The sequence below is a fragment of the Pinus tabuliformis genome, chromosome 2_2 (assembly GCF_031772625.1).
Source record: "Pinus tabuliformis cultivar Carrire ecotype Pingquan chromosome 2_2, CPIR1, whole genome shotgun sequence".
Classification (NCBI taxonomy): domain Eukaryota; kingdom Viridiplantae; phylum Streptophyta; class Pinopsida; order Pinales; family Pinaceae; genus Pinus; species Pinus tabuliformis.
The window spans coordinates 372,185,360-372,199,169 of NC_142300.1; the positions used below are offsets into that span (position 1 = coordinate 372,185,360).

Consider the following 13,810-nt stretch of genomic DNA (forward strand, 5'->3'; position numbering starts at 1 on the left):
ACCCCAAACTCCCTTGTTTTTTTGAAAAAAAATTTGTATTTTTCTCCTCCCTCTCCTACTCTTTCCCATTGTTTCTACTTGCTCCTTTATTTACAGGTTGTCCACCACCTATATCCATATTCCAAGATGGTGTTCTTTTGGCTTCTATGTATCATTCCACTCTTGGTTTTAATGATGGCAAGGGTGAGGAATAGAAGGGAAGAGGAAGGGGATGAACTTGGTCCTAATAGTAGTGACCCAATGTATGATGAGGAGGAAGGGTTTGAAGAGGAAGGGGATGAACTTGAAGGGGACACTGAAGCACAAGATGGGAAAGGTACATCAACACCCTTGTGGAACTATGTGACCAAACTTGATGGGGGAAAGGGTGGTGGATCTTACAAATTTGTGTGCCCTCATGGTTGTCATGGAGGAAAACCATATTGTGGTTCATATACCCGTCTGAGGAGGCATCTTTGTGGAGTGCTGGACAGTGATGAAAAAAAAGGTTCTGTGGGGGTACAAATTTGCCCAAACATTTCAACTGAAGAAAGAAGAAAATACATCCAAATAGAGATGGCTGCACAACAAAAAAACAAGAAACAAAAAACTCATTCTGAATCAAGTGCAACCTCTAAATTTGGTAGTTGCCCATCTCCTCATGGTACTTCTGCAACCTCTGGAGGTAGAAGAACAATAGGGGATTTCCTTAATGTTGCTGGGAGGGATGATGTGGATGGAAAGATAGTCCGTTTTCTTTGTGCTTGCGGTGTACCATTCAATGTGCTTCGCTCTCCCTATTGGCATGACATGGTAAAGGCCATCAATGAAGCCCCAAAAGGATACAAGGCCCCCAACTATGAGAAAGCTAGAACAATGTTATTAGAAAGAGAAAAAGCTAAGGTTCAAAGAGCTTTGACACGTTTTACACATGAGTGGGTGGATTCTGGGGTATCCATTGTATCAGATGGGTGGACAAATATTAGAAACCAACATTTGATAAATGTTCTTGGTGTTTCTTCTAGTGGTGCAGTATTTATTGCATGTCATGACTCCTCCTCCATCAGTGCAACTGCACAAAACATTGCAGATCTCCTATTGAAATCAATCAAAGATGTTGGTCCGAATAATGTGGTTCAAGTGATCACAGATAATGCAGCAAATTGTAAGGCAGCAGGAAAAATTATTGAGCGTACTCATCCACACATCTTTTGGTCTGGGTGCCTGGTTCACACATTGAACCTTTTGATGCATGATATTGTGAAACACAAAGATTGTGGGTGGATTGCTGAGGTTTACAGGAAAGGGAAGCAGCTCATTAAATTCATCACAGGGCATACAAGGGTAAACTACTTCTATGGCACTTACTCCAAGTTGCAATTGCTTAAAATTGCAAAGACAAGATTTGCTAGTTATTACCTCACCTTTAGGCGGCTAGTGAGGGTGAGACAAGCTTTAACTAATCTGGTGTGTGCTGAAACATGGGATGAAATTAACACTGACACAGATGGTGCTAATGCAGTCAAGGACACTGTTCTTGACAGTTACTTTTGGTCACAGGTTAAATATGTTTTGCAATTCACCAAACCAATTTATTACATGATCAAGTTTGCAGATTCAGATCGACCAGTAATTGGGGAGGTGTATGAGCAAATGGATAGCATGTTGGGGCAGATTAAAGACATTGTTGAGCCTAGAGATACCACCTTGTACAATTATATTCGTGTAGAGGTGCAAAACCGATGGGAAATGCTAAATATTCCATTGCATGCATTAGCATATGTTTTGACACCTAAATACTATCATCCATCATGGCTTTCAACACCAGCACCTGGGGGGGAAGCAGGAAAAAACCACACCAAGATAGAGAGGTTCACGAAAAATATATGGCTGCATTGAGTAAATTAATCCCTGATGAGGAGGAGGCTGCATTGGTACGGAGACAGGTGAGCAACTATACGCTCAACACTGGTCCATTTGGGAGCATGCATGCAATTCAAGATCGAGAGACTTTTTCTGCTCTTGAGTGGTGGAACATGCATGGAGGGGGTACTCCACTTCTACAGAGTTTGGCATTGCGGGTGCTATCACAGGTGGTAAACACTTCTTCTGCAGAGAGGTGTTGGAGCTCTTATTCTTTCATCCACAGTGTTAAAAGGAACAGGTTGAATTTAGACCGGGCAGAGAGCTTGGTTTATGTTCATTACAACTTGCGATTGTTGTCCCATTACTGTGAAGATGCAAAGTCTAATAAAGACTTGTTGATTTGGGACAAGAATCCAGAGGAGCCCAATTTGGAGGATGGAGTGTTGCGACTAGAGCAATTAGAGCATGCTCTTATCCAGGTATGTCCATTGTGGTATGAATTTTCCAATTTTCCCTTATAAAGCATTTCTCTAATTCATATTTTTAATTTTTTTGTTAACTAGTGTTTTTTTTTTTTGCATGAATTTTTTGAGCGATTCTAGGATGATGATGACCGTGTTGATATGCCACCACCCCCACCCCCATCTGGTCCCTTGGTTCCTAGGTTCCATGGTTCAACACCAACAGCAGGGGGTTCTTCTTCATCAGTTTCAGTGCCACGACTTACACAGGCACCATCTTCTTCATTGCCACCACGTGGAGGCCCGCCAACACGTTCTATTCGTGGTGGAAGGAGGAGAGATTAGTAGATATATTCACAATCTACTACTTTTTGTCATAGATTACTCATTAGACTTGTAGACTTGTGAATTTGAATTTTGAACCTTTTTGGCTTGGCGGTGACCAAGTGACATATTTTGTAAACATTATTATTTGAATTTTGGACATGACAAATGTTGACAGTTGCTCACTTGCTAGATAAATCATAATATGCTCTATGTTTTATGTTTTATAATATGCTTAAATGTTTTATGTTTTATAATATGCTTAAAAATTTGATGTATGTTTGTAATAGCTAGAATATAGATGATTGTTGTACATACTAGTAACTACAATGGAATCATGGATGCCATATCTATCTTGATTTATGCAAAAATATGCATGTTTTCATGTCTTCTACAATTAATTTGGTATTTGGGATGTTTGTTTTGAGTATAAATGCAAAAAAATATAAAAATATATATATATAGCAGACGCTTCCGCGGACGCTTCGCTTCCTAGATTTTTGGAAAATGACGCTTCCGCGCTCCCGCTTCCGCTTCCGCGCTCCCGCTTCCGCTTCGCTCCCGCTTCGTGCAACATTGATGAAAACTGTCAAGAGGATAAGAGCTGGCTTGGAGATACTTCACGTTATAAGTACAAGAAACTTTGGAAGAGTCTATGCAGGACTACAGAGGAGCAATCATGGAACTTGCAAAAGAAGGAACGACAACAGGAGTGTGGAGCAGCACCATGGAGGAAATCTTGTATAAAGGTATAAATTGTTTATGGAAAATCTGTCATTTTAGTAAGATTCAAAATGTGAATTTGTTGGAGCAGGCAGAAAACCTGAATTTGCTGCGTCTGAGGAAGGTGCAAGGAGCAACGAGGGAGACAGATCCAAATCAGCCAAGCAACATTGAACGACAAATATAGGGCTTGATCAGTTGGATAACTCTAGGTTTATTGTTTCCCAAAGGGCCATTTTCCCAATAAGAGAGTCCAAGTAGGTTCTGAAGATTTAATGAAGCACTGAGAGAGTGCAAGTAGGTTCTGAAGATTTAATGAAGCACTGTTGATTGGGCAGAAAATTTGTGTGTTTATGTGATTGAGATTGGTTTATTTAATTTGCTTTCACTGAATGTGTAAGTTTAAACTCTAGCTATGTTTTTATTTAGTATCTGATCTGCTAGGAAATAATAAACCGAGCACTAAGGTTAGAAATTTAACAGACTAATAGACAAATTGTATGATGAGTTAAAAGTTTTGTTTGGACTACCATTGAAATTTAATATTTGAAAAAAGGAAAGCTAAAATTCAAATATGGAAGAGACTGAGAGTAGTACGGAGATAGATATGACATGCCTGTAAATAAAGTCCTTTCTATGATTTAAAGGTAATGCAAGGTTTTTCTTGGTAATTATTGGCCTATTATAAATGCCATAAGTATAAAAGATATAACTGCGTGCAATACCCCAATTACGCTAATATGGATTATTTGTAGTGCAGGACAGTACAGTTTCGAAAAGAAATTTTGCTGATCTTAGCATTGATTTGCACCTGTGGAAAGCATGTAGATAGTATTGATTTGCACCTGTGAAAAGCATCAACAAACTCCAAAGAGTGGCATCGATCATCAAAGAAATTTGGTTGATGTTAGCTTGGTTTTAAGAGTATTGATTTGCACCTGTGGAAAGCATCAACAAACTCCAAAGAGTGGGCATCGATCATCACCACTGGAAACTCAAGAATTTCAACTTTCCCTTCCAAGTCAAGAACTAAAAAATAATCAACTTGCTGAGGCTGGAGATTCTTCAAACCATCTGATCCCACTTGAAGTCGAGAGGAATAACAGTGACTGAATTTCTCCAAGTGCTCAGGGTCATCCATCTGCCACAAGAAAGAACCACAACTTCACTTTATCACCTAACCTTCTGCATCTCTTTCTCCCATAGTCTCTCTGTCTTGCCATTCACATTTTCTTCACTCTTTTTAATATATTTCAATTGAGGAAAGGAACATGATACCAGCATGTGTTGTAATCAGAAAACTGTTAGAAATGGAATGGTAAGCACAGTAATAAGGAAATTGAGAATGTAGATGGAAAATGAAATAAACGTGAACACATAAACAAAGGTAACAAAGAAGAATTAGCTAAAATCATGTCCAAAGCAATCCTTATGGACATGATGATACATGTAGGCCTTAATTTTAGCGATGTAGGTGATAAAGGGCCAAGACCTCCAACTGGATTCATCCTTGTCGACAACAGGCCCTAAACACACATATAGGAATAGCAACATATAGACACTTTGGGTCACAACCAATGTAACAAGTACAACACTAAACCATTCAAGTCATGTTGATGAATAAAGAAACTCAACTTGAAATAAACCTAATTAGGTTTCTGTGATCTGGATATATCTACAAAACAAACCACAGAAACAATCAGAAAGAGACACAGACCAAAGCAAGGTTTCCCTGATCCAAAAATGGATTTGCAGTAAACATCAAAAGGACTTCATGGCTCAGCTCAGTGAAGAAAACTCAGCCAAACCAGATGATTGGTTATGGAAGTGAAGCTCAAGGCTATGAAGTTGATGGTGAGGTAGGAGGAAGCAGTTGACAGAGTGAATGGCCCCATGCTTGTCTAATCCACTACTACTCACCAAAAAAGTGCTGCATTGCCAATGAAAACATAAAAGGAACTAAATTAAAAGAAGAGATAAAAATAAATGACAACAGAACTCTGACTGAAATGCTGCAAACAAAAGGGCAATGGAGAGGAAGGGTGCTGGAGTTAGGGAGCTGAAGAGTAGGGGATGCCTGGCCTTCCAGCTGCACCAAGAAAGCTAATTCTGCCTATAAACTTTTGCACAGCATTGGAAAGGGGGCTCTTTGGCAGAGAAGAGAAGGATTGCTGAAGAAATTTCTCATTTTGTAATCTGTAATGCTACAGAGAGCCAAACACCATTGCAATTCTGGAATTGCTGAAAAATAAATACTGAGCAAGATATTTGGCACTCGCATTTTGATATTTACTTGGGGTTTTCTCCTGGGTAGCCTCTGTGTCTATGTTGTACAATTGATTGTATGGTTGTTTGTTTCTATTCTGGATTCGTCCTGTATGTGTTAACCATCCCTTACATCCATTGGTGTAGAAGCATTGCTGGTGCTCTATTTAATCACCTTATAGGCTTATACTATACAGCTCAAATTACCACGAATTGGATCACTGTTTATGCATCTTTAGCACTATTGCCTATTTGTCAGACTGCTGGCATGATAATTAAATGCAATGGCCTCATATCCTATTGGTTTTGACTCCCACATAACAAAAATCAGATTAATTTCATTGCTAGCAAAATTTCCAATGCTTGGATCAATGGGCGGTTTCCATCTATGTCACAAGGTTAGTCGAACTTTAACCTTGAAGTTCGAATTTTGGCGAACCTTAAAAAAAAATGAGGTTCGGTGAACCTCATAACCATTTTCCAATCCATAGATCAAAACTCATAACCTCGTGTCACAACTCAAGCTTGTAATTTATCCTTGCAATTTCCATGTCCGTGATAGCATTCTTGATGTTTACTGATGTTGATTTCTTACTATTTTATCCTATAATTCATTTTAAATATATATATAGACGAACCTAATGATGAACCTCATCAAAAAATTTGAACTCAAACCGAACCTAATCATTGCCGAACCCGAAATCGAGCCCGAACCATGTGACATTGGTTTCTATAACTCAATTGACTGTTTATTTAATCATTGGTGTAATCAATTGCTCTGTAGTAACATATGCTACAGCCCCATTTCCAGTTTCCTCTGTTCAATGGTTTGATAATTGCTTGAGCTTGGATAACAACCTATAGCTCGATTTCACACATTTAATTATCAATTCAATTCTCCACAGCACTTTTTTTTGTTCTTTTGAATCGTTGGGTGGAATCCAGAGTCAAAAAATTCATTTGCTTGGTTGTTGGCATAGGGAACAAGCTTTTGTGCTGTGTGGATTGTTAGATACAGCTATATTTGCATCGTATACTCTTTGAGGCTTGGGAATACTAGCAACATCCATTCTCTTCGCTCTGTGCAAGTCAAAAACCATCAGAATGCAGCTACAGCCATACATCTCGCTGATCTATTCAAGTCAGATAACACCAAGACGCTCACATCAGTGTGTTCTCCAAGCTGCCATGGTGGTTTTTACCTACAGCCATCTCCATAAGAAATTATATATCTATATTTGATATCTCATGGTTGCTGTGATGGAAATGGCTAGAACAAAGTGCTTTGCATCTTGTTAACTACTTGAACGAACATACTGAATAGGCATAGGTATAGTTGATAGAGAGATGGATTCCATATTTAAATGGAAGAATGTGATATTTTGCCGGAATAACAGAATTAGAATGCAATTGTATTCATAACTGGGATTGGCCTTGGCACCATAAGCAAATAAACCAAACAAACCAAGCCTTGGGAACCAAGTCTGAACAGAGCATTCATGCTGGTTAATGAACAGTGAGTGAAGAAGCTTGAACTCAGTCAAGAATAAATGCAATAACCAAGTGATCATAGGGATAACATTGTGAAAAATAAATAAATAATTGTTTCAAAAGATCTTTAAGCACTTGGGTCATTAACCTATACCATATATTTACTCCGCCCTCTAGATACAAGTAAAGATAAAAACCATCTAAAGAGAGGCATAAATCTGTTTGTTCATAGTTACCAGGAAAAATAAGGTTGCAGATATATGGAGGGAAAAACTATAAAAAGTATACCAACATTTTCCCTTCCAGGAAAAATAAAATTTCAAGGGGTGAAAAAATAACGATGAAGCCAATAGTAAGACTGAATCTCTAGATGGGAGGTTGATATATATAGATGAAGACTTAATATAAAGGGGTGTTGGTGTGTGTCTATAGTTGCCAAAATTGGCAAATTTGAGTAGCAGGGATACAACCTATACAAAAGATGCGAAGGCACAAAGAAACAAGAGGCTCGTGCCCCGCTGCATGATAAATCATAATTTTGTTAATAGAACTAAGGAAAATTAACTCAAACTAAAATAGACAAAATTGGTTCTAAAATTAGATGCAAATACCAAAGACCAGATCTCAAAGGACAGAAAAAAAAAAAAAGATAAGAGGATTTTTTCAAACTTGAGGGCCTTGGCAGATGACATCTTTCAAGAAACAAATCCACATATAATTGAGCGAAAGGAGAAAGGTGTAGTGGCATCAAAATGCTTGACATGAACGATCAAAATGGAGGGTTGGCAGTGTTACCCCTCTATTAGTGGGGATACATAGATTTTTCAAGCAGATCATTCAACACCATTGTAAGCCCAAGGTCACAAGTCAAAGCCTTGTAAAAAACCATGTGAGACCATGTATTAGGCATCCTAGACCTGGTGTCTAGTCTTTTGAGTCTATATTGTCTATTGTCACAGATTCCTAATGGCATCAACCCTGTCAGGGTTTTTGGCCTAGCTTGCTCTGTTAGAAGTGTTTTATCATTCATGGGGTTAATAATTCCTAGGGTTCTACAGTCGAGTTGTGACCCTCGTTGTATTTATATTCACTCTCAGCTTACAGCCTTGCGACTTTTATACAGTTTTATTTGATATTTCGCTCCACATCTGTTGAACAGTATATGTTAATAGAAGGATTGGCTGCTCGGTCTAACCCTCTTTCAACTGAACAGTTAAAAAATATTCCCGTTCTTGGATTCATAACACATTTACTGTTTATTATTCATTAAGCACTTATTATAGCACTCTGGAATTATACACAGTTGCAAATTTGTTTAGTTTTAGTTTCTGTTGTTGCCTGTGGTAGAGAGGTTACTCTTGTTTCTCTGCAACTGATCATGACATCACTTATTTATTCTAAGTTAATTTCGGTATTGCCTTGGTATATCTCAACCTGTTGATAATCGACCGGTCTTATACTAAATTTCTTGTCTTCACACTTACTGTTAGATTTTCTATTTAAATATTTGTAAGTTCTCACAAAGAATTATTCCAGTTTTTCCTTTTCGTTTGTTTGTAATTTTAAAAGGTTTCTAAAGGAAAATAATGTAATTCCATTACAGGTTATTGGTAGTTCTTGTATACATCTTTCCTCTGGTTTCCATAGAATGGTTTTGTTTTTATATTTATAACTCTTCTCCTATCGAAGGAACTAGTCCCCATATGGTGATTATAGAATTTCTTAATGAACTAATATTAGACCTTTCCTTCTTTACCCCTCATTTGTATTCTTCAATTACAAATAGTTGATAGTATTTATTTACTTAGAATTTAAAAAGGGAATTATTCCCTGTCCTGGCCTCTTTTAATTAAACAAATAGGGATTGTTCCAGGCAAGCTGGCCCAAGTCGGCTCCGACCTGGAACTAACCCTTAGATATGGATTTTAAATAAAACAATAGGGATTGTTCCAGGATAACTGGTCCAACCTGGTTCCAGACCAGAACTAACCTTGTTACACAAACATAGTTTTTCACACGCAATATAGCAGAATATGAATTTTCCTTAGTCCTCCATAGTCTCTTAAGTATTGTAACCTACCTAACATTACTTCACATCAGGCCACTGTGCAATCATACAAAGCCATATAGAAATCATACATAAAGTAAATAACATTCCAAGACAGTAAATTCCACTTATCTGTTTTTTTTTGCTCTCTTCAATTAATTAAGCCGGCCAAAAAACTACAGGGCTTAGAAACTTGGAGGAGATCCTATTCAATGACAAGAAGAAAAGAAAAAATAGCGAAGGTTTGAACTTCATTGTTCTCTGCCACACGAGTGATTTTTCTGAAGTATTACAGAGCTATCCTAGGAGACTGAAATCTGCAGAAGAAAGATGAGAGGGATCGAAACTCTAATTAGCATGATGTTTTACTTATATATGAATGTTATGAAACCAGCTCACAAAAAGATAGAAAAGATAAATAAACGCCTTCAAAATAAGCCTCTTCGAGAGGGCAACCTCCTTACTTTACACAAATGAACAATTCTTGGATGATACAAATAACAAGACCTCCTTTCTATATATAGGAGTCTAAGGGGTCATAATATAATCAGAGCCAACATAACAATAATAATGTAAGGACACAACAATAACAATAGTGGGTTTATATGGGGCACAATAATAACAATATGGGTACTACATGGGCACAACAATATAATAAGGGGGTTGAACTAATAACAATAACGGGTCACACTAGTAGTATAGGGACCTAACATGCCCCTCTCCTTCAGAAAGTGTTGTCCTCAACGATTGAGTAGTTTTGGATGCTTCTATAAAAAATTATCAACCTTCCATGTGGAATCTTTAGCGGGTAAGTTCTTCCACTTGATGAGATACTCTGAAAATGATCGATTTTGTAGCTGTCGATTTCTCGGTTTTGTGACTGCTTCAGGTTCCAATATGATTCTTCCTTCCTTGTCAAGTTCTGAAAATATTGTTTGAATTGGGATCTTCTACAACTTTTGAATGAGTTCCCACCCTGCTTTGTCATTATTTCATTCATCCCTTGCTTTGTTTATCGAATTTGGTTGGATAATAGAAATGGCGCACAACAATGCTTCCACATCCTCATCCTTTCTTGAGAGTGCATCTGCCACAACATTTTGCTTCCCTTTTTTGTAGATGATTTCAAAGTCATCACCCGACATCTTTGTGACCCATTTTTGTTGCTCTTCAAAGGATAATCTTTGTTTTAAAAAGTATTTAAGACTATCATGATCCGTTTTTACCTTGAAGTGTCTTCCCATTAGGTAGGGTTGCCATTTCTTAAGTGCATGTAATATTGCCAACATTTCTTTCTCATAATTAGCTTTGTGTAAATATTGTCCTTTGATTGGACAACTTTAGAAAGCAATGGGTCTTTCATCTTGCATTAAAACAGCACCAATTCCATTTCTTGAAGCATCACATTCCACAATAAAGGTTTTTGTGAAGTCCGGCGTAGCTAAGACCGGTGCTTGGCACATTGCCTCTTTAAGATGTTCGAAGGCCTTTGTTGCTTCTGGAGTCCCATGAAAATGCATCTTTCTTCAATAATGTTGTTAGAGGTGCTACTATTCTCTCATAATCCTTAACAAATTTGCGATAATACCATGTCAACCCGAAAAATCCTCGCAAATGCTTTATGGATGTGGGGATTTTCCATTCCTTAATGGCTTTAATTTTGCTAGGGTCTACCTTAACACCTTCATGAGATACAATATGACCCAGATATTCCACCTCTTGTACTCTAAAGAAACATTTGGAGCTTTTTGCATATAATTGTTTCTCCTCCAATAGTTTTAGCACCCTGTCAACATGTTGAACATGATTCTTCCAAGACTTGTTGTAGATTAGTATATCATCAAAAAATACTAACACAAATTTTCTAAAGAAGGGTTTGAAAATGGAATTCATCAAACCTTGAAATGTAGAAGGTGCATTGGTAAGGCCAAAAGGCATGACCAAAAATTCATAATGACCCTTATGAGTTCTAAATGTTGTTTTCGGAATGTCTTCAGTTTTCATTCTAATTTGATGATATCCTGAACGAAGATCCAACTTGGTGAAGTAAATTGATCCATGTAATTCATCCAATAATTCATCAATGACAGGAATGGGAAATTTATCTTTAATAGTGAGCTTGTTGAGCTCCCTATAATCCGAACACATGCACCATGATCCATCATTCTTGTGCACTAATACTATTGGAGCAGAGAAAGAACCTTGACTAGGTTGAATTATCCAGCCTCTAGCATTTCTGCAACCATACGTTCAATTTCACTCTTTTGGGCATAGGGATATCTGTACAGCCTGATGTTTGAAGGAACACTTCCTGGAATCAAATGAATAGCATGATCATGATCATGAATAGGTGGGAGGCCTTTGGGAGTCTCAAATACCTTGGAATGATTGTCCAAAACTTTTTGGAGATCTGGAGAAATAGATGATTTCGATGTGGGAACCTCTAGCGAACATAATTGTGCAATTACGCCTCGTTGTTCCTTCTTTAGAAGCTTTGTCATACCATTAGAGCTGATTATCTTTCCCGGTTTCCCTACAATACCCCTTAATTCAACTTCCTTTTCTTTCGCACAAAATTTCATGAAAAGTTCTTGAAAATTAAAAGCGATTGTACCCAAGGATGGTAGCCATTGGACTCCTAGTACAACATCAGCACCACCCATTGCAATGGAAAGCATTGGGCTATACAATACATATTCTCCCATGGATAGCTTGATATTATGGCACTTTCCAGAGCAATTTATGGTTCCTCCACTTGCAACCATCACTTGACACTCTGGTGTTGGACATAGGAAGCAATTAAATTTCTTGGCCATCTTACAAGAATAAAATTGTGGGTACTTCCCAAATCAATCAACACTATTACCTTTTTCTTCTTGATATGTCCTTCTAGCTTGATAGTTTGAGGAGTGGTAATTCTAGCCAATGCATTACAAGATATGGTCGGATTCATTTCTTTATGTAGGGTTTGTTCCTGGAGTATATCCTTTTCTTTTGACATTTCTTGTTCCTTTTCTTCCTCCTCTTCACAATCTATGTAGAATAAATTCTTCTCAGCACACTTATGACCTTTAGTGTATTTGCTATCACAACTGTATCAAAGCCCTTTTGCTCTTTTTTCTTCCAATTGTTGTGGTGTCAACCTTGTAGGTTGTGGAAGGCTAGGGGCCACAACACTTCCATCTTTATAGTTGTGAGTGGTAGGCTTCCTGGTTGCCATAATTTTGCTTTCTATTCTTGCTAACTTGAATGTCTTCTCCAATGAATCAGGTTCCCAAAGGCGAACCTCATGTTGGATATTATCCTTTAAAGTCCCTATGAACACATCAACCCTATGCTCCTCTGGAATATATTTTACCCTTATGTTCAATTTTTGGAAGTCCTCAATGTGCTCCATCATTGAACCCTTTTGTTTGAGATTTATCAATTGGCTAAAAAAGGTGTCGCTTTTTGTATCCTCATAATGTGCTATCATTTCTTCCGTAAAAATTGCCCAAGTGACAATTTGTTTACGAGAGCAAAGCCATTGATACCATACAAACTAATTTGGTTCCAAATATAAAGTTGGCATACGTACCTTTTGTGTGTTTTGCACATTATGGAGATCGAAAAATTGCTCCAACTATAGTATTCATGTTTCGGGATCCTTGCCATCAAACTTTCTCATATCGATTTTTGGAACATGGTGGGTCTTCAATCCAACATTAAAGTCTATGAAATCATGATTAACATTTCTTTTGTTCTCATCATGAGTTTCTTTTACTACCCTTTCACCATAAGTAACCATATCTTGTAACAAATTATTCAAATTTATCTTCAATTTTTCCATCTTAACATCCATGCCATTCATCTTAGCTTCCATGCCATCCATCTTAACTTGCATGTCATTCATATTAGCTTCCACGCCATTAATCTTGGCTTCAGTTACCTTTTGTGAGAGTGAAATTTGTTGTACTATCATGTTGCATTTATTCCTCTTCTTCACGAGTCATGCTAGAGCTTTCAGGTTGCTTACTAGGTGTTTCCATTTTCTTTCTTCGGGCATCAATTAATGCTAATAATTCTTCACTATTCCCTTTGAATTCCTTCAAACTAATTTTTCAAACCAATCTTATGCAAAATTTTAAAAAACTACACACCTTTTTTTTTTTACTTTGTAAGAGCTCGATATTGAATCTGTTGTATCTCTGTAACTGCATATCTCGAATATCTGAAATCGCAACCTACAGTAGCCCTTTGAGTCCTTTTTCTAACCCGCAAGTCTTATCAAGATTGGATTCTCCTAGGAAGAGTTATGCCAAATCTCCCACGGTGCCCTGATTATAGACTAGTTCAATAGAGCAAACTTGTACGAAGTGCCACATGTCACTATTTCGACCTTAGTACCTGAAACTGATATACAAAAAACTACAGGTCGTCCTCTTTTTGAAACTTCTTACGAAATTTCAATCTGATGCTCAGAACAAAAGTTATGACGATTTTCCCCAAGTCACCTGTTTGGAATGTAATTCGGGAGTCTGCAAAAACCCTAACTTCCTCAGATCATATCTCCGAAAATATAGCGAGACAAGCTCTGAAATTCGGACCCGAAGTTCAAAACGATTTCGGCTCAAATGGGTTTTTTTTTAGCTTCTGAAACGTCGCAGAAAAAAAT

General features: G+C 37.6%; 1 protein-coding gene across 1 annotated transcript in view; it reads right to left on the bottom strand.

Annotated features, from left to right (window-relative positions):
* The window catches only part of LOC149192782 (putative exonuclease domain-containing protein At3g15140), a 184,920-nt gene that overhangs the window by 157,916 nt on the left and 13,194 nt on the right, over positions 1–13,810 (bottom strand). The window contains exon 2 of the mRNA XM_089404714.1: positions 4,292–4,494. Within this exon, the coding sequence (XP_089260840.1) occupies positions 4,292–4,494 (203 nt within the window). The remainder of the gene's footprint in view (positions 1–4,291; positions 4,495–13,810) is intronic.